General features: G+C 42.2%; 1 protein-coding gene across 3 annotated transcripts in view; it reads left to right on the forward strand.

Annotated features, from left to right (window-relative positions):
- Positions 1-2,362: 2,362 nt before the first annotated feature.
- The window catches only part of RAP1GAP (RAP1 GTPase activating protein), an 87,233-nt gene continuing 67,857 nt past the window's right edge, over positions 2,363-21,738 (forward strand). For 2 of the 3 annotated variants that reach the window (XM_077260456.1, XM_077260459.1), the window contains exon 1: positions 3,156-3,324. Coding sequence is in view for 1 of the 3 variants with exons in the window: in XM_077260454.1 (XP_077116569.1) it covers positions 2,381-2,382 (2 nt within the window). In the remaining 2 variants the exon portion in view is untranslated. Of the gene's footprint in view, positions 2,383-3,155; positions 3,325-21,738 lie in introns of those variants that run through there. The other variant, XM_077260454.1, reaches the window with a different exon arrangement.

Here is a 21,738-nt window from a genome sequence, read left to right on the forward strand (position 1 = left end):
TTTATTTTTCTAATATTTCTCATTTTTTTCTCATTTTTTACACGATTTTTATTTTTATCTCCATAAACCCATGAGATATACAAAGGATTATGACTTACAATGACTTTGTCCACATTGCTTTAATAATGTTTCTTTTGTTCATTAATGGAAGTCTTAATGACGATTATGTCTGTTACAATGTAAAAAAATATATATATTTGGATTTTCTACAGTTGTTCTTTTTCCTACTTATGTATCTGTATCTTATCTTAATGTTACTAATTTTGCCATATATTGCCATTTGATTATATAATTTTTGTATGTATTCCATATAACTGACACAGTTTTCTGCGGAAGTACATATAGCCTCTTTAAGTGACGTTTTGTGTACAAGCCAAGACGTTATGTTATTTGTCGAATTTTAAGGCATTTTTGTACTTACTGTCGATTTTGATTATTTGTTTTGTTTTTTCAATCCTAGTCTGAGGAAGGTCTAAGTTACTGACCGAAACGTTACGAATTTGGGATTGCATTGAAATAAGTCTAAATTGCAGATATTTTTGAGTGCCGGATCTTTTTTTTTATTTAGTCTGTACAGTAGACTGCCCCCTCTCCCGGTACAGGCAGGTGTGGTCTGTACAGTAGACTGCCTCCTACCCGTGGCACAGGCAGGTGTGGTCTGTACAGTAGACTGCCTCCTACCCCTGGCACAGGCAGATGTAGTCTCTACAGTAGCCTGCTCTCTCCTCCGGCACAGGCAGGTGAAGTCTCTACAGTAGACTGCCCTCTCCCCTGGTACAGGCTGATGTGCTCTGTACAGTAGCCTGCCCTCTCCCCCGGCACAGGCAGGTGTAGTCTCTACAGTAGACTGCCCTCCCCCCGGCACAGGCCAATGTGGTCTGTACAGTAGACTGCCCTCTCCTCCCGCCACGGACAGGTGTAGCCTCTACAGTAGACTGCCCTCTCCCCCCCCGGCACAGGCCGATGTGGTCTGTACAGTAGACTGCCCTCTCCCCCCGGCACAGGCCGTTGTGGTCTGTACAGTAGACTGCCCTCTCCCCCCGGCACAGACAGGTGTAGCCTCTACAGTAGCCTGCCCTCTCCCCCCGCCACAGACAGGTGTAGCCTCTACAGTAGACTGCCCTCTCCCCCCCCCCCCCGGCACAGGCCGATGTGGTCTGTACAGTAGACAGCCCTCTCCCCCGACACAGGCAGGTGTAGTCTCTACAGTAGACTGCCCTCTCCCCCAGCACAGGCAGGTATAGTCTCTACAGTAGACTGCCCTCTCCCCCGGCACAGGCCGATGTGGTCTGTACAGTAGACTGCCTCCTACCCTCGGTACAGGCAGGTGTATTCTCTACAGTAGCCTGCCCTCTCCCCCCCCCCCGGCACATGCTGATGTGGTCTGTACAGTAGACTGCCCTCTCCCCCGGCACAGGCCGATGTGGTCTGTACAGTAGACTGTCCTCTCCCCCCGGCACAGGCCGATGTGGTCTGTACAGTAGACTGCCCTCTCCCCCCTGGCACGGGCCGTTGTGTTCTGTACAATAGAGTGCCCTCTCCCCCCGGCACAGGCAGGTATAGTCTCTACAGTAGACCGCCCTCTTCCCCCCGGCACAGGCCGATGTGGTCTGTACAGTAGACTGCCCTCTCCCCCCGGCACAGGCTGTTGTGGTCTGTATAGTAGACTGCCCTCTCCCCCCGGCACAGGCAGGTGTGGTCTGTACAGTAGACTGCCCTCTCCCCCGGCACAGGCCGATGTGGTCTGTACAGTAGACTGCCCTCTCCACCCGGCACAGGCCGATGTAGTCAGTTCTGTGGACCCCTCTGATCCGTATCCGGGGTCTTTTCGGTGATTTTTCCGGTGGAGGTTTTAGTAGTTCGTCGTCCATGGCTGACTTGTTATCACAGCAGCCGGAGGGTGGGCATGAGCTGCTGCCCTTACACCCCGGAGGGCACATTTCAGCCTCAGGACGCCATGTTCTGTCGCTCTGGGGTCGGTACGTTTTTTGATGTCACTGAGGATTCGCCTACAGGACAAGGTGAGCCAGTCTCACAGGCTCTGGGGGACGTGGAGGAGTGTCCTCTCGCAGGCAGGTGGTCCCCAGAGCTCAGCGCCGCTCCAGCGGGGTCTCCCTGTTCAGTGTCTGACAGAACACATGAAGTTGTCGCCGGACCCCTGCTGCGCTCTTAATCGTTGGCCCCCTCCATAAGACTTTAATCCTGTTTCTATGACAACATGTAAATCCCGCTCCGCTTCAGGGGAGAAAGATCCTGAGTTGTGGGGACGATGGGAAGAGACGTAGGAAGGCCGCGAGGACGAGACGCCCGAGCCTGACAGGAATCTGGGAAACGGAGCTCCGGCGGCGGACATCTTGTCACTGACTGGCAACCGCCATTGATGTATGTGCTCCCGGCCGACACTTGTGGTGCACACAGTGGGACTTATTGGGGATGGGGACATTGTTGGCTGTGGGGGCAGGGTCTTGGGGATACGGTCTTGGGGTTTGGTCTGGTGGCACGGTCCTGGGGTACTCTCTGGTGGAGCAGTCTGGGAACATGGTCTGGGGGTACGCTCTGATGGTCTTGGGGTACGATCTGAGGCGCAGTCTGGGGGGTACGCTCTAGGGCGCAGTCTGGGGGGGTAGGCTCTGGGGCGCAGTCTGGGGGGGTACGCTCTGGGGCGCAGTCTGGGGGATCGATCTGGGGGTATGCTCAGGTGGCATGGTTTGGGGGTACATTCTGGTTGCACGGTCGTGGGGTATGGTCTAGGGTGCAGTCTGGGTGTATGGTCTGGTGGCGCAGTCTGGTGGTACGGTCTGGGGCTACGGTCTGGTGGCGCAGTCTGGGGTTACGGTCTGGGACTCAGTATGGGAGTACGGTCTGGGGGTACGGTATGGGGCCACGGTCTGGTGGCGCAGTCTCGGGGTACGGTCTGGGGCTCAGTATGGGGGTACGGTCTGGGGTCTGGTACCCGGGCTGTCGCTCAAGCGATGGTCACTGCCTTGTCACTGACCTAATAACGATCGGCCGCACACAGGCGGGGGACATCCAGGGGATTAGTGGCAGCGCAGCCCCTTCTCTCGGGCAGGAGACTGATATTCCGGAGGGAGCCAGGAGGAGCGGTATACAGGGGGAGGTCTCCGCCGCCTGCATCGCTGCCATTGGCTCGGGCTGTCGCGGGGATTGAGGCTGCAGAGCGGAGGGTCGGGATCGTCTCCTGCGTCAGTCTCCTCCATCCTCTGTATCCGGGGCTTTGTGTCAGGTGGGGACAGGACCGGGGCAGCGATGGTTAACAGCGTGTGATCCGGATAATCCCGGGCAGGACGGACGGCGGCGGCTCCGGTGAGTTCTGTTTACATGGGGGTCTCCAGCCTGAGCAGCACTGCGGGGTCCAATGACAATCTCCGGGGTGCTGCAGACAGATCACCGGGTGCTGCAGACAGATCTCCGGGGTGCTGCAGACAGATCTCCAGGGTGCCACAGACGTGTGTCCGGGGTTCCGCAGACGGTTGTCCGGGGTGCCGCAGACGGTTGTACAGGGTGCCGCAGACGGTTCTTCAGGGAGCTGCAGTCATTTGTCCGGGATGCCGCAGACTGTTCTCCGTAGTGCCGCAGACGGTTGTTCGGGGTGCCGCAGACATGTGTCCGGGGTGCTGCAGACGGTTGTCCGGGGTGCCGCAGACGGTTGTCCGGGGTGCCGCAGACGGTTCTTCGGGGAGCTACAGTCGTTTGTCCGGGATGCCAAAGACGGTTCTCCGTAGTGCCGCAGACGGTTGCCCGGGGTGCCGCAGACGGTTGTCCAGGGTGCCGCAGACGGTTGTCCGGGGTGCCGCAGACGTATGTCCGGGGTGCCGTAGACAGTTCTCCGGGGTGCCGCAGACGGCTGTCCGGGGTGCCGCAGACGGCTGTCCGGGGTGCCGCAGACGGTTGTCCGGGGTGCCGCAGACGGTTCTCCGTAGTGCCGCAGACGGTTGTACGGGGTGTCGCAGACGGTTATACGGTGTGTCGCAGACGGTTGTATGGGGTATAACAAAAGGTGGAACAGGAGCCCAGAGTACAAATTTATATGAAAATTTTTATTTTTACAAAATGTTAAAAATTAGGACAGAAGCTATCATAATAGGTATGCCACAACAACAAATAAAGGGGAAAAAGAAACCAACCCTTGCCCTCCAACCCCGGCGCTATAGGGAGTGATTGTGTAAATAGACCAATAAATGGTGGATAAATGATGAACACCAATATAGCGCAAGATGGTTATAACATGGGAAGCAGAAAAAACAATACATATGGCTGCTGTGTCAATAAGCAATGCACAGTCTAAGGCAAGTGCCCTGTTCACTTATATATAATGACCCAAAATGCAGCAGCGATAAAAGTGAGAAATATGCTTACCCATGCAGCAAGGGGGAACGGAGGAGAAGGGATCCCGCCGGTGGTAACGGTTGTATGGGGTGTTGCAGACGGATGTCCGGGGTGCCGCAGACAGTTGCCTGGGGTGCCGCAGACAGTTGCCTGGGGTTCCGCAGACGGTTCTTTGGGGTGCTGCAGACAGTTCTCGGAGTTGCGGCAGATGGTTGTCCTGGGTGCCGCAGGCGGTTCTCCGGGGTGCCGCAGACGGTTGTACGGGGTGCCCCAGACGGTTGTACGGGGTGCCGCAGACGGTTGAACGGGCTGCTGCAGACGGTTGTGCGGGGTGCTGCAGACGGTTGTCCGGTGTGCTACAGACGGTTGTCCGGTGTGCTACAGACATTTGTCTGGGGTGCTGCAGACGGTTGTTCGGGGTGCTGCAGACGGTTCAACGGGGTGCTGCAGATGGTTGTCCGGGGTGCCGCAGACAGTTGTTTGGGGTGCCGCAGATGGTTGTTCGGGGTGCTGCAGACGGTTGTTCGGGGGGCTGCAGACGGTTCAACGGGGTGCTGCAGATGGTTGTCCGGGGTGCCGCAGACAGTTGTTTGGGGTGCCGCAGACGGTTGTTCGGGGTGCTGCAGACGGTTGTCCGGGGTTTCGCAGACGGTTATACGGGGGGCTGCAGACGGTTCTTCGAGGTGCTGCAGACATTTGTCCGGGGTGCTGCAGATGGTTGTCCATGGTGCTTCAGACGGTTGTCCAGGGTGCTGCAGACGGTTGTCTGCCAGAAACATGCACAAATACAGGGAGTCTGAGAAGTACAGGAAGATAAAGTGGTGCAGGAACAATGGCGCCTGCTGCCGACAACCGACATAGCGCGCAGTATTACCCATTACCCGGGGCGCACATTGCAGGGTGATAGAACTGATGAGATGTGACATCACCTCGGACGTGTGATCAGGACACCCATCCCCCACACTGGCATCGTGACCAGTGCGACCTGTTCATGGATATAGACCCCGGATGTGTCAGTCACGCCGTGCACCTGGCGGACAGAAGGCATAACGTACACGTGACGGAGCCGCCGCAGCTGGGACCCTACACACCCGAGTGTGCCGCCTCAGCACTTTATACAGCACAGCGGCATAGTATAGCGACTGTAAGGTCACACACAAGGACGCGGCAAACCCTTCACTGCCCATCATGCAACGCCACAGCACTCCTGTACATAGGGGCAGTATTATAGTAGTTATATTCCTGTACATAGGAGCAGTATTATAGTAGTTATATTATTGTACATAGGGGGCAGTATTATAGTAGTTATATTATTGTACATAGGGGGCAGTATTATAGTAGTTATATTCTTGTACATAGGAGCAGTATTATAGTAGTTACATTCCTGTGCATAGGGGCAGTATTATAGTAGTTATATTCTTGTACATAGGGTCAGTATTATAGTAGTTATATTCTTGTACATAGGGGCAGTATTATAGTAGTTATATTCTTGTACATAGGAGCAGTATTATAGTAGTTATATTCTTGTACATAGGAGCAGTATTATAGTAGTTATATTCTTGTACATAGGAGCAGTATTATAGTAGTTATATTCCAGTACATAGGAGCAGTATTATAGTAGTTATAGTCTTGTACATAGGGGCAGTATTATAGTAGTTATATTCTTGTACATAGGAGCAGTATTATAGTAGTTATATTCTTGTACATAGGGGCAGTATTATAGTAGTTATATTCCAGTACATAGGAGCAGTATTATAGTAGCTATAGTCTTGTACATAGGGGCAGTATTATAGTAGTTATATTCTTGTACATAGGAGCAATTTTTATTATAAAAACCAAACATAAATACAATTATAATAAAAACAAAAATCACCCAGAATTACAAAACACAATTCACTTTGGTTATATATACACAAGTACTAAATAATCAGATCATATTCATACAGAAATTAAAGTGTCCACACCTGGAGGTAGAAGAAAATTAAGGGGGGAAAAAAAAAAAATCATATTTCCTAACTGAATTTTACATTCCTCCATAACTTCTGACATGAGTTCTGACATAACCTGAGCAGCCGCAGCGGTGTGATCGAACAGCTCATTGTGCAGTGACACCCGGGTTCTCATGTGCCAATGATAGTATTTAATGACACTTATTATAATGTACATAGTCTCTCTGTCGATGTTACTAACAGTGGAAGGGACACCATAGATTATGTCAGGATACTTTAGGGTCCGCAGTCTGGGGATTTTTAGATTAGCTGACACTTCCTCCCAGATCTTCCTCCCTCCCCAGCAATCACTATATATAAAGTGCTCCATAGTCTCCTCCTGCTGACAACCAAGGGGACAATTCTGATCAGAGACACTCAGATGTTTCAGGTTCCCCCTGACAAAGAGCCGACTATGCAGTGAAAGCCAAGTGACATCAAACAGTTTAGGAGGAAGTCGTTTCCCGTTTAGGAACCTAAGGCTTTCCTGCAGGGTGGTGGTGACACAATCTCTCAGGGCCAGTGGAGTGTAGAAGAAAGTCCTACATACATGAGCATATATGTCTCTTCTCGTACTGCTCTCAATGTAAGACTTATCCAGTCCCCACCTCCTAATACACTTCAGACCGTAGTCCAGATACTGGGGGAGGTGGTCACCTGTCCATCTCCTCCTCTTGAGACTGCAGCCTAGCACCCAAGATTCTGCAAAAGGCAATATCCAGTACCTGATACTATTTACCCACAGGGAGCTACTGTTCGAGTCCATGTTCCCAAAATTTACCTTTAGGAACAAGGAGTCAAAGAAAACCCTTGGATTCAACATATCCAGCCCACCCTCTCTCCGTGGTAGGTACGTTATTCCCCTCTTTATTAGGTTCAACCTATTCCCCCACAAGAGCTGGAAGAACAGGCTGAAGAGCCTCGCTGAGAAAGATTCTGGCAAAGGGAAAATGACAGAGACATACAAGAAGACAGGGACCCTTTCTCTGTAGGTCAGCCTCCAGTTCTTCCATCTCTGAACCTTTGCATTTCCGGTTTCCAATTTCTCCTCCCAATTTAGGGTGGCATTATCCTCCCTCCCAAATTTAACCCCGAGGATCTTAATATGGGTGGAGGCCTTGGCAAACTGCAGCAGATCATAGCTGGGATCAGTATCTAATGTCCACAGAGCTTGACTCTTCTCAAGGTTGACCAGAGACCCGGAGGCCTCTGAGTAACTTCTGATAGACGCAGATAACATCTGCACCTCTCGAGGATTAGAGATCACCGTCACATCATCCGCATAGGCAACAACATTCAGAGGCAGGCAATGGGGGACCGGCACCCCCTGAAAATCGCACTCCTGCAGTGACCTCAGAAACGGGTCTAGGGCAAAAACATACAGGAAAGGACTCAGTGGGCAACCTTGTCTCACCCCTGCCTCAACTCCAAAAGTGTCACCCTGCCAACCATTAATCAGAGGAAAACTCACCACCTCTCTGTACAATGTCTTCAGCCAATCCACAAATTGTCCCGGAATACCGTACTTTGACAAAGTGGCCCACAGATAGTCATGATCAACCCTGTCAAAGGCTTTAGCCTGGTCCAGACTAACAATATATTTCCCACACCGCAGAGCTTTACATCTCTCAAACATCTCCCTTATCGAGATGACTGCTCCAGAGATGTTCCGCCCTTTTACTGTGCCAAACAGAGCCTGCCAACAGTGCTGGGGACAAAAAGACTAATCTAGAAAACAGGATCTTTGCTAGAATCTTCCTGTCCACATTCAAGAGGGCAATCGGCCTCCAGTTCTTGATGTCGCTCGGCTCTTTACCCTTAGACAGCAGAATCAACGAGGACACTCTCAAGGATGGAGGCATCAGGTGATTTTCTAGACAACTTCTATACACATCCACGAGGATTGGAGCCAGGAGGTCTCTGAATTTCCTATAAAATTCTGCTGTTATGCCATCTGGACCTGGTGCCTTCTTCAGATGTAATTTATCAATAGCCTCCTTAACTTCCTCCACCGTTAACTCTGCTGTCAAAGGAGAAAAGTCCACATCATTAGTATCAGGCGCAGGAGTTGCCTCCAAGAATTGAGCCATCTTATCTTTATCCAAAACTTTCCTCTGAAACAAGTCAGCATAGTAAGATCCCACCACCTCCAGGATACCCTCCCGTGAATCCTGCAATACACCCTGGAAGTCAGTGAGACCTGTGACCATTTTTTTGACTACCCTCTCCCTGCAATTCTCAAAGGGATCAGGGGCCCCTAAGGACCCATAATCCCGTTCAAGAACCAGGGAGGTATACCTACTATACTGATACTGCCTTATCTCAGATTTCAGTCGATCGATCTTCACTTTGTCATCCCCGCCCGCCGAATATAGTGACTCCAATTCTTTACGCAGCTTTAGGTACTGGCTGTACTTATTCCTCCCTTTATTAACTGACAGTCTCTTTAAGAGGGATCTGATATCCTCCTTGACGTCCTCCCACCAGTCGGTCATGTTGTCATAGAAGTCAACCCTATCTAGATGAAGCTGGATAAGGGAGTAGACACGACTCTGAACATAAGCATCATCCAGGAGACTGGAATTGAGCTTCCACAACCCTCTACCAATGTCCGGACGGTTAGAGGTCCCCAGACAGAAGCACAAGGCGAGGTGATCAGAGTAAGGGACGACCTTCTCACTCAGGGTGCCGACAGCCTCAGTAGGACTTACAAAAGCAAAATCTATCCTACTGCTCCTGTTGGAACATGAATACGTGAAATTTGGCTGTCGACCTCCCTGTGCGAAAACGTCAGTCAGTCCAGCCTGCATTATAATGTTATGTAGGACCTTACCATCTCTGGTCACTGTCCTGCCCGAGGAACTGTCACCTGATGTCAGTATGGCATTAAAGTCCCCTGCCATCACCACCGGGAGAGAAGTGAAGAGGTAAGGCTTAACGTTATTAAAAAGCTGAATCCTGTCAGTCACTGTCTGTGGCCCATAGATGTTAATAAGCCGAAGTCGCCTGCCATGAATAGTGACTTCCAGGACCAAACATCTTCCCATGACCACCTCCGTCATCCTATGCACAGCAGTCACATCATTGGTGTTAAACAGGACAGCGACTCCGGCATAAGGCTCCACAGCCAGTGACCAGAAAGAAGGACCGCACCACCATTCCCTCTCAGCCTCTCTCATAAGCCCCAGAGATGTCAGTCGTGTCTCCTGCAGGAAAATGACATCGGTGTCCAGATGTGTGAGATGTTCATACACCACATGTCTTATCCTCCTTGCCTTAATACTATTGACATTACTTGATGTTAGTGTTAATGAGAACCCCGCCATCACAACACAATAGAGAAGGAGCACAGTAACTGCCATCATCATGAGTCAGGGATGTTCTGTCCACCACTGGTGTCCATGACAGACTCTACCTGAGGGTCCACAGATAAAGGCTTCCGCTTTGATGGAGGGTGGTCCTCTATGTCCCTGTCACACTCTGCATCAACTTTCCTTAACTCTGTCTCATAATCGTCATCATTAGACTCAGATAAAACTCCATACTTGTTGGACACAACCATCACTCCTGCAGAATTCTGAAGTTTCCTAGTAGCGCTCTGACCGGTGTCATATTCTGCCTCAGGTTTACGGGAGGACGTGCTCTTTTTCTTCCTTTTATGATGATTAACGCTCCAGTCATCAGATTCAGACAGTGATGCTGAAGGAAGGGCTACCTGAGGCTGCTGGACCTGAGGAGCGACCTCCATGTTCCCCTCTATACCCTGCTTCTCTGGTGTTGCATGAGTGGACTCCTGTTGTGCATCTGGGTTGGTCACCATCTCTCCTGACATTAAATCCTCCCCCTCATGTGCCCCTGCCACCACATCCTCATCCTCCTGAGCCTCTGCCCCTGCAAGTACAGCCTCATCAGGGAAGACTCTGCAGATATTATGCCAGGCGTCTGGACAGTCCCTGTGAGGGTGGCCCATCTTACCGCAGAGGTTGCATCTAACATCCCGGCAATCCGCAGCGACGTGGCCGATTTCCCCACACAGGCTGCACTTCACCACAGTACAGGCGTTAGCCAGATGACCTTTCCCACCACATTTGAAGCATTTTCTGGGCTGCCCGGGGTAATAACATCTTTCCTTCTCCCTCCCAATGAAGAAGGAGTTGGGTAAGTGGGCCGTTATGTTATTAAATTGCCGCAGTTTCACCACAGCTTTCCACCCCATTGTCCAGATACCATCCTTATCTCTGACCTTGGAGAGTCCAGAGGCAAGGTCACAGTGTCTCCAGAGCCACACCTCGATGTCCTGTGGGGGAACGGCCTCATTCCAGAAGGTGATATTTACTGTGACAGTGTCCGGCCTGGAAATAGGAACCAATATAAACTTATTCCAGCCTTCAGCGTCTCTGAACCTGGGGTAATTGGCCCAGAACCTGTCCAGATCACACTGTAGCTTGAAACTGACCTCGTAGCCCTGCCTGTCCTGAAGGTTAGACACCGCCAGTATCTCATTTGCCACAAACCCCATCTGGCCGCATAGCAGCTCTCTCACCACATACCTGCGCTGTGGCAGATCCTCCTTGGCACCTATGTATTTAAACCGCACCACATTAATACGTTTAAATGTCTGGCCGGTGTACCTGGCGCTGGAAGCGAAGGATGGGGCGCCGCGGCTCCAGGCATTCCTGGGGGGCACCTGCCGGGTCACACTGGGCCGACTGACAGGGAGAGGGCCTGCAGCAGGGGGAAACTGCCACACCTTGGGGACTAGATGGTAAAGGGGGATAGTCACACATATCATGCACATTATCATCAGCATCATTATCATCAGACAGTGCAACGTCCATGACAGAATGTGAAACCCCTCCAACCCCCGACCCCATGGGCACAACATCACCAGCCCCAGTCTGTGCCTCAGCCTCAGCCTCGGCATCATCAGCACAGTCTCACATATAATGTCCTGCTCCTGCGTGGGGCATTCTGGGACCTGTGGTGCCTCTGCTGGAGTCTGAAGTGTATGATCCTGTTCACACTCAGCTGCCTCAGCAGCACAAACAGTCTCACAAACACTGTCTTGCTCCTGCATGGGGCATTCTGGGACCTGTGGTGCCTCTGCTGGAGTCTGAAGTGTATGCTCCTGTTCACACTCAGCTGCTTGCTGCTGCAGTTTTTTCCCCTCCTGGAAGCAGAAGCGGGCAGCCTGTAACACTGGCCGTGTCCGCTGCTGGGGGGTCCCGGTCTCTACGGCACAGTCCTGCTTATAGGAGGCGAACCGCTCCCGGTTCCTGTAGGTCTCTGCCAGGGGCCCCATGCCCTCAGGCACAGATTCAATGTCCTGCACAACACTTGCCAGCTGCACCCCCAGTGTGTTCAGTCTCAGGTCATAGGCATCATTACAGGCAGGATTAGTGACTTTTAGGTTATAGATAAAGTCTACCTCCATTTGCAGCGCTTTTTTTTGCTGCTGTAACTCACCCAGTTTTCTGACCAGTCCCGGTATCTCGTCCGCTAGCTGCAGCTCGGGTGCACGTGCCAGCTGCACAGCTTTACTCTTCACCACTGGTGCAGGGGTTTTGAACACAGACTTGTGCGGTTCCACCACAGATGGCTTTGTGGCTCCTCGGCTGGATGCAGGCTCCGCAGCAGGTTTATCGCTGCCACCTGATTGTGACCGGGTGCGTCCTGACAGCGCCACACTGCCATGTTGCTGCAAGTTCTCCTGGATTGTTTGTCTTTCCAGAGACGTCCCTCTCTGCCTGGGAGCAGGAGAGGTGATCTGCACACCTGAGGCTGCTTTCACCTGTGCTCCAGGCAGGGGCTGCTTACTGACTGGGGAGTTACAGGACTTCATACTGTGCTGTGTAACATCACTCACCAATACTTTTCCTTCTGGCTTCTTTGCTGGACTTGGAGGAGATTTTCCTCCCAAGACTTTACTTGCAGATTTTTCTTCCTTCACAGAACTGCTGCAGCTTTGGCTCGCTGCATTCACTGGTCTCACAGTGGCTTTGGGATTAGCATTCCCATTCAGAGAAGGCTGGGAGCCTTGTCCCAGTGTAGGCCGGGAAGCCAGGGCCTTGCCTGGGGAGCTTCCCCACCCAAGGTGGCCCCTCCCTGGGCTTGCTCCAGACATCAGGAGAGCTACCAACACACAACCTCACAGCTAGGAGGCAGTATTATAGTAGTTATATTCTTGTACATAGGAGCAGTATTATAGTAGTTATATTCTTGTACATAGGAGCAGTATTATAGTAGTTATATTCTTGTACATAGGAGCAGTATTATAGTAGTTATATTCTTGTACATAGGAGCAGTATTATAGTAGTTATATTCTTGTACATAGGGGTAGTATTCTAGTAGTTATATTCTTGTACATGGGGCAGTATTATAGTAGTTATATTCTTGTACATAGGAGCAGTATTATAGTAGTTATATTCTTGCACATAGGAGCAGTATTATAGTAGTTATATTCTTGTACATAGGGGTAGTATTATAGTAGTTATATTCTTGTACATAGCGGCAGTATATAGTAGTTATATTCTTGCACATAGGAGCAGTATTATAGTTGTTATATTCTTGTACATAGGAGCAGTATTATAGTAGTTATATTCTTGTACATAGGAGCTGTATTATAGTAGTTATATTCCAGTACATAGGAGCAGTATTATAGTAGTTATATTCTTGTACATAGGGGGCAGTATTATAGTAGTTATATTCTTGTACATAGGGGGCAGTATTATTGTAGTTATTTTCTTGTATATAGGAGCAGTATTATAGTAGTTATATTCTTGTACATAGAAGCAGTATTATAGTAGTTATATTCTTGTACATAGGGGACAGTATTATAGTAGTTATATTCTTGTACATAGGGCCAGTATTATAGTAGTTATATTCTTGTACATAGGAGCAGTATTGTAGTAGTTATATTTTTGTACATAGGGGGCAGTATTATAGTAGTTATATTCTTGTACATAGGGGGCAGTATTATAGTAGTTATATTCTTGTACATAGGAGTAGTATTATAGTAGTTATATTCTTGTACATAGGAGCAGTATTATAGTAGTTATATTCTTGTATATAGGGGCAGTATTGTAGTAGTTATATTCTTGTACATAGGAGCAGTATTATAGTAGTTATATTCTTGTACATAGGAGCAGTATTATAGTAGAAATATTCTTGTACATAGGGGTAGTATTATAGTAGTTATATTCTTGTACATAGCGGCAGTATATAGTAGTTATATTCTTGCACATAGGAGCAGTATTATAGTTGTTATATTCTTGTACATAGGAGCAGTATTATAGTAGTTATATTCTTGTACATAGGAGCTGTATTATAGCAGTTATATTCCAGTACATAGGAGCAGTATTATAGTAGTTATATTCTTGTACATAGGTAGCAGTATTATAGTAGTTATAGTCTTGTACATAGAGGCTGTATTATAATAGTTATATTCTTGTACATAGGGGGCAGTATTATTGTAGTTATTTTCTTGTATATAGGAGCAGTATTATAGTAGTTATATTCTTGTACATAGAAGCAGTATTATAGTAGTTATATTCTTGTACATAGGGGACAGTATTATAGTAGTTATATTCTTGTACATAGGGCCAGTATTATAGTAGTTATATTCTTGTACATAGGAGCAGTATTGTAGTAGTTATATTTTTGTACATAGGGGGCAGTATTATAGTAGTTATATTCTTGTACATAGGGGGCAGTATTATAGTAGTTATATTCTTGTACATAGGAGTAGTATTATAGTAGTTATATTCTTCTACATAGGAGCAGTATTATAGTAGTTATATTCTTGTATATAGGGGCAGTACTGTAGTAGTTATATTCTTGTACATAGGAGCAGTATTATAGTAGTTATATTCTTGTACATAGGAGCAGTATTATAGTAGTTATATTCTTGTACATAGGAGTAGTATTATAGTAGTTATATTCTTGTACATAGGAGCAGTATTATAGTAGTTATATTCTTGTACATAGGGGCAGTATTATAGTAGTTATATTTTTGTACATAGGGGGCAGTATTATAGTAGTTATATTCTTGTTCATAGGAGCAGTATTATAGTAGTTATATTCTTGTACATAGAAGCAGTATTATAGTAGTTATATTCTTGTACATAGGAGTAGTATTATAGCAGTTATATTTTTGTACATAGGGGGCAGTATTATATTAGTTATATTCTTGTTCATAGGAGCAGTATTATAGTAGTTCTATTCTTGTACATAGAAGCAGTATTATAGTAGTTATATTCTTGTACATAGGGGGACAGTATTATAGTAGTTATATTCTTGTACATAGGAGCAGTATTATAGTAGTTATATTTTTGTACATAGAGGGCAGTATTATATTAGTTATTTTCTTGTACATAGGGGGCAGTATTATAATAGTTATATTCTTGTAAATAGAAGCAGTATTATAGTAGTTATATTCTTGTACATAGGAGCAGTATTATAGTAGTTATATTCTTGTACATAGGAGCAGTATTATAGTAGTTATATTCTTGTACATATGGGCAGTATTATTGTAGTTATATTCTTGTATATAGGAGCAGTATTATAGTAGTTATATTCTTGTATATAGGAGCAGTATTATAGTAGTTATATTCTTGCACATAGGGGGCAGTATTATTGTAGTTATATTCTTGTATATAGGAGCAGTGTTATAGTAGTTATATTCTTGTACATAGGGCAGTATTATAGTACTTATATTCCTGTACATAGTGAGCAGTATTATAGTAGTTATATTCTTGTACATATGAGCAGTATTATAGTAAATATTTTCTTGTACATAGGGGCAGTATTATAGTAGTTACATTCTTGTACATAGGGACAGTATTATAGTAGTTATATTCTTGTACATAGGGGCAGTATTATAGTAATTATATTCTTGTACATAGGAGCAGTATTATAGTAGTTATAGTCTTGTACATAGAGGCTGTATTATAATAGTTATATTCTTGTACATAGGGGGCAGTATTATTGTAGTTATTTTCTTGTATATAGGAGCAGTATTATAGTAGTTATATTCTTGTACATAGAAGCAGTATTATAGTAGTTATATTCTTGTACATAGGGGACAGTATTATAGTAGTTATATTCTTGTACATAGGGCCAGTATTATAGTAGTTATATTCTTGTACATAGGAGCAGTATTGTAGTAGTTATATTTTTGTACATAGGGGGCAGTATTATAGTAGTTATATTCTTGTACATAGGGGGCAGTATTATAGTAGTTATATTCTTGTACATAGGAGTAGTATTATAGTAGTTATATTCTTGTACATAGGAGCAGTATTATAGTAGTTATATTCTTGTATATAGGGGCAGTATTGTAGTAGTTATATTCTTGTACATAGGAGCAGTATTATAGTAGTTATATTCTTGTACATAGGAGCAGTATTATAGTAGAAATATTCTTGTACATAGGGGTAGTATTATAGTAGTTATATTCTTGTACATAGCGGCAGTATATAGTAGTTATATTCTTGCACATAGGAGCAGTATTATAGTTGTTATATTCTTGTACATAGGAGCAGTATTATAGTAGTTATATTCTTGTACATAGGAGCTGTATTATAGCAGTTATATTCCAGTACATAGGAGCAGTATTATAGTAGTTATATTCTTGTACATAGGTAGCAGTATTATAGTAGTTATAGTCTTGTACATAGAGGCTGTATTATAATAGTTATATTCTTGTACATAGGGGGCAGTATTATTGTAGTTATTTTCTTGTATATAGGAGCAGTATTATAGTAGTTATATTCTTGTACATAGAAGCAGTATTATAGTAGTTATATTCTTGTACATAGGGGACAGTATTATAGTAGTTATATTCTTGTACATAGGGCCAGTATTATAGTAGTTATATTCTTGTACATAGGAGCAGTATTGTAGTAGTTATATTTTTGTACATAGGGGGCAGTATTATAGTAGTTATATTCTTGTACATAGGGGGCAGTATTATAGTAGTTATATTCTTGTACATAGGAGTAGTATTATAGTAGTTATATTCTTCTACATAGGAGCAGTATTATAGTAGTTATATTCTTGTATATAGGGGCAGTATTGTAGTAGTTATATTCTTGTACATAGGAGTAGTATTATAGTAGTTATATTCTTGTACATAGGAGCAGTATTATAGTAGTTATATTCTTGTACATAGGGGCAGTATTATAGTAGTTATATTTTTGTACATAGGGGGCAGTATTATAGTAGTTATATTCTTGTTCATAGGAGCAGTATTATAGTAGTTATATTCTTGTACATAGAAGCAGTATTATAGTAGTTATATTCTTGTACATAGGAGTAGTATTATAGCAGTTATATTTTTGTACATAGGGGGCAGTATTATATTAGTTATATTCTTGTTCATAGGAGCAGTATTATAGTAGTTCTATTCTTGTACATAGAAGCAGTATTATAGTAGTTATATTCTTGTACATAGGGGGACAGTATTATAGTAGTTATATTCTTGTACATAGGAGCAGTATTATAGTAGTTATATTTTTGTACATAGAGGGCAGTATTATATTAGTTATTTTCTTGTACATAGGGGGCAGTATTATAATAGTTATATTCTTGTAAATAGAAGCAGTATTATAGTAGTTATATTCTTGTACATAGGAGCAGTATTATAGTAGTTATATTCTTGTACATAGGAGCAGTATTATAGTAGTTATATTCTTGTACATATGGGCAGTATTATTGTAGTTATATTCTTGTATATAGGAGCAGTATTATAGTAGTTATATTCTTGTATATAGGAGCAGTATTATAGTAGTTATATTCTTGCACATAGGGGGCAGTATTATTGTAGTTATATTCTTGTATATAGGAGCAGTGTTATAGTAGTTATATTCTTGTACATAGGGCAGTATTATAGTACTTATATTCCTGTACATAGTGAGCAGTATTATAGTAGTTATATTCTTGTACATATGAGCAGTATTATAGTAAATATTTTCTTGTACATAGGGGCAGTATTATAGTAGTTACATTCTTGTACATAGGGACAGTATTATAGTAGTTATATTCTTGTACATAGGGGCAGTATTATAGTAATTATATTCTTGTACATAGGAGCAGTATTATAGTAGTTATATTCTTGTACATAGAGGCAGTAATATAGTAGATATATTCTTGTACTTAGGGGCAGTATTATAGTAGTTATATTCTTGTACATAGAAGCAGTATTATAGTAGTTATATTCTTGTACATAGAAGCAGTATTATAGTAGTTATATTCTTGTACATAGGGGGACAGTATTATAGTAGTTATATTCTTGTACATAGGAGCAGTATTATAGTAGTTATATTTTTGTACATAGGGGGCAGTATTATATTAATTATATTCTTGTACATAGGGGCAGTATTACAGTAGCTATATTCCTTTACATAGGAGCAGTATTATAGTAGCTATAGTCTTGTACATAGGGGCAGTATTATAGTAGTTATATTCTTGTACATAGGAGCAGTATTATAGTAGTTATATTCTTGTACATAGGGTCAGTATTATAGTAGTTATATTCTTGTACAAAGGAGCAGTATTATAGTAGTTATATTCTTGTACATAGGAGTAGTATTATAGTAGTTATATTCTTGTACATAGGGCCAGTATTATATTAGTTATATTCTTGTATATAGGAGCAATATTATAGTAGTTATATTCTTGTACATAGGGGGCAGTATTATTATAGTTATATTCTTGTATATAGGAGCAGTATTATAGTAGTTATATTCTTGTACATAGGAGCAGTATTATAGTAGTTATATTCTTGTACATAGGGGGCAGTATTATATTCGTTATATTCTTGTACATAGGAGCAGCATTGTAGTAGCTATATTCTTATACATAGGGGGCAGTATTATAGTAGTTATATTCTTGTACATGGAAGCAGTATTATAGTAGTTATTATATTCTTGTACATAGGAGCAGTATTATAGTAGTTATATTCTTGTACATAGGAGCAGTGTTATAGTAGTTATATTCTTGTACATAGGGGCAGTGTTATTGTAGTTATATTCTTTTACATAAGGGCAGTATTATAGTAGTTATATCCTTGTACATGGGGCAGTATTATAGTAGTTATATTCTTGTACATAGCAGTATTATAGTAGTTATATTCTTGTACATAGGGCCAGTATTATATTAGTTATATTCTTGTATATAGGAGCAGTATTATAGTAGTTATATTCTTGTACATAGGGCCAGTATTATATTAGTTATATTCTTGTATATAGGAGCAGTATTATAGTAGCTATATTCTTGTATATAGGGGCAGTATTATAGTAGTTATATTCATGTATATAGGAGCAGTATTATTATAGTTATATTCTTGTATATAGGAGCAGTATTATAGTAGTTATATTCTTGTACATAGGAGCAGTATTATAGTAGTTATATTCTTGTACATAGGAGTAGTATTATAGTAGTTATATTCTTGTACATAGGGCCAGTATTATATTAGTTATATTCTTGTATATAGGAGCAGTATTATAGTAGTTATATTCTTGTACATAGGGCCAGTATTATATTAGTTATATTCTTGTATATAGGAGCAGTATTATAGTAGTTATATTCTTGTATATAGGGGCAGTATTATAGTAGTTATATTCAAGTATATAGGAGCAGTATTATTATAGTTATATTCTTGTATATAGGAGCAGTATTATAGTAGTTATATTCTTGTACATAGGAGCAGTATTATTATAGTTATATTCTTGTATATAGGAGCAGTATTATAGTAGTTATATTCTTGTACATAGGAGCAGTATTATAGTAGTTATATTCTTGTGCATAGGGGGCAGTATTATATTTGTTATATTCTTGTACATAGGGCCAGTATTATATTAGTTATATTCTTGTACATAGGGGGCAGTATTATTATAGTTATATTCTTGTATATAGGAGCAGTATTATAGTAGTTATATTCTTGTACATAGGAGCAGTATTATAGTAGTTATATTCTTGTACATAGGGGGCAGTATTATATTCGTTATATTCTTGTACATAGGGCCAGTATTATAGTAGTTATATTCTTGTACATAGGAGCAGTATTGTAGTAGTTATATTCTTATACATAGGGGGCAGTATTATAGTAGTTATATTCTTGTACATGGAAGCAGTATTATAGTAGTTATATTCTTGTACATAGGAGCAGTATTACAGTAGTTATATTCTTGTACATAGGAGCAGTGTAATAGTAGTTATATTTTTGTACATAGGGGCAGTGTTATTGTAGTTATATTCTTTTACATAAGGGCAGTATTATAGTAGTTATATCCTTGTACATGGGGCAGTATTATAGTAGTTATATTCTTGTACATAGCAGTATTATAGTAGTTATATTCTCATACATGGGGCAGTATTATAGTAGTTATATTCTTGTACATAGGGGCAGTATTATAGTAGTTATATTCTTGTACATAGGAACAGTATTATAGTAGATTTATTTCTGTACATAGGGGGCAGTATTATAGTAGTTATATTCTTGTACATAGGAGCAGTATTATAGTAGATATATTTCTGTACATAGGGGGCAGTATTATAGTAGTTATATTCTTGTATATAGGAGCAGTATTATAGTAGATATATTTCTGTACATAGGGGGCAGTATTATAGTAGTTATATTCTTGTATATAGGAGCAGTATTATAGTAGTTATAGTCTTGTACAAAGGAGCAGTATTATAGTAGTTATATTCTTGTACAAAGGAGCAGTATTATAGTAGTCATATTCTTGTACATAGGAGTAGTATTATAGTAGTTATATTCTTGTACATAGGGCCAGTATTATATTAGTTATATTCTTGTATATAGGAGCAGTATTATAGTTGTTATATTCTTGTACATAGGGCCAGTATTATATTAGTTATATTCTTGTATATAGGAGCAGTATTATAGTAGTTATATTCTTGTATATAGGGGCAGTATTATAGTAGTTATATTCATGTATATAGGGGGCAGTATTATAGTAGTTATATGCTTTTACATAGGGGCAGCATTATAGTAGTTATATTCTTGTACATAGGGGCAGTATTATAGTTGTTATATTCTTATATATAAGAGCAGTATTATAGTAGTTATATTCTTATATATAGGAGTAGTATTATAGTAGTTATATTCTTGTACATAGGGAGCAGTATTATAGTAATATTCTTGTACATAGGGGCAGTATTATAGTAGTTATATTCTTATATATAGGAGCAGTATTATAGTAGTTATATTCTTGTAAATAGGGAGCAGTATTATAGTAGTTATATTCTTGTACATAGGGGCAGTATTATAGTAGTTATATTCTTGCACATAGGAGCAGTATTATAGTTGTTATATCCTTGTACATAGGAGCAGTATTATAGTAGTTATATTCTTGTACATAGGGGCAGTATTATAGTAGTTATTATATTCTTGTACATAGGAGCAGTGTTATAGTAGTTATATTCTTGTACATAGGGGCACTATTATTGTAGTTATATTCTCATACTTGGGGCAGTATTATAGAAGTTATATTCTTGTGTATATAGGAGCAGTATTTTAGTTTGTATATTCTTATACATAGGGGCAGTATTATAGTAGTTATATTCTTGTACACAGGAGCAGTATTATAGTAGCTATATTTCTGTACATAGGGGGCAGTACTATAGTAGCTATATTCTTGTACATAGGAGCAGTATTATAGTAGATATATTTCTGTACATAGGGGGCTGTATTATAGTAGTTATATTCTTGTACATAGGAGCAGTATTATAGTAGTTATATTCTTGTACAAAGGAACAGTATTATAGTAGTTATATTCTTGTACATAGGAGTAGTATTATAGTAGTTTTATTCTTGTACATAGGGCCAGTATTATATTAGTTATATTCTTGTATATAGGAGCAGTATTATAGTAGTTATATTCTTGTACATAGGGCCAGTATTATATTAGTCATATTCTTGTATATAGGAGCAGTATTATAGTAGTTATAGTCTTGTATATAGGGGCAGTATTATAGTAGTTATATTCTTGTATGTAGGGGGCAGTATTATAGTAGTTATATTCTTTTACATAGGGGCAGTATTATAGTAGTTATATTCTTGTATATAGGGGCAGTATAATAGTAGTTATATTCTTGTATATAGGGGGCAGTATTATATTAGTTATATTTTTACATAGGGGCAGTATTATTTTAGTTATATTCATGTACATAGGGGCAGTATTATAGTAGTTATATTCTTGTACATAGGGGCAGTATTATAGTAGTTATATTCTTATATATAGGAGCAGTATTACAGTAGTTATATTCTTGTACATAGGGAGCAGTATTATAGTAGTTATATTCTTGTACATGGGGCAGTATTATAGTAGTTATATTCTTGTACATAGGTGCAGTATTATATTAGTTATATTCTTGTACA

This window comes from Ranitomeya variabilis, chromosome 4, assembly GCF_051348905.1.
Source record: "Ranitomeya variabilis isolate aRanVar5 chromosome 4, aRanVar5.hap1, whole genome shotgun sequence".
Classification (NCBI taxonomy): domain Eukaryota; kingdom Metazoa; phylum Chordata; class Amphibia; order Anura; family Dendrobatidae; genus Ranitomeya; species Ranitomeya variabilis.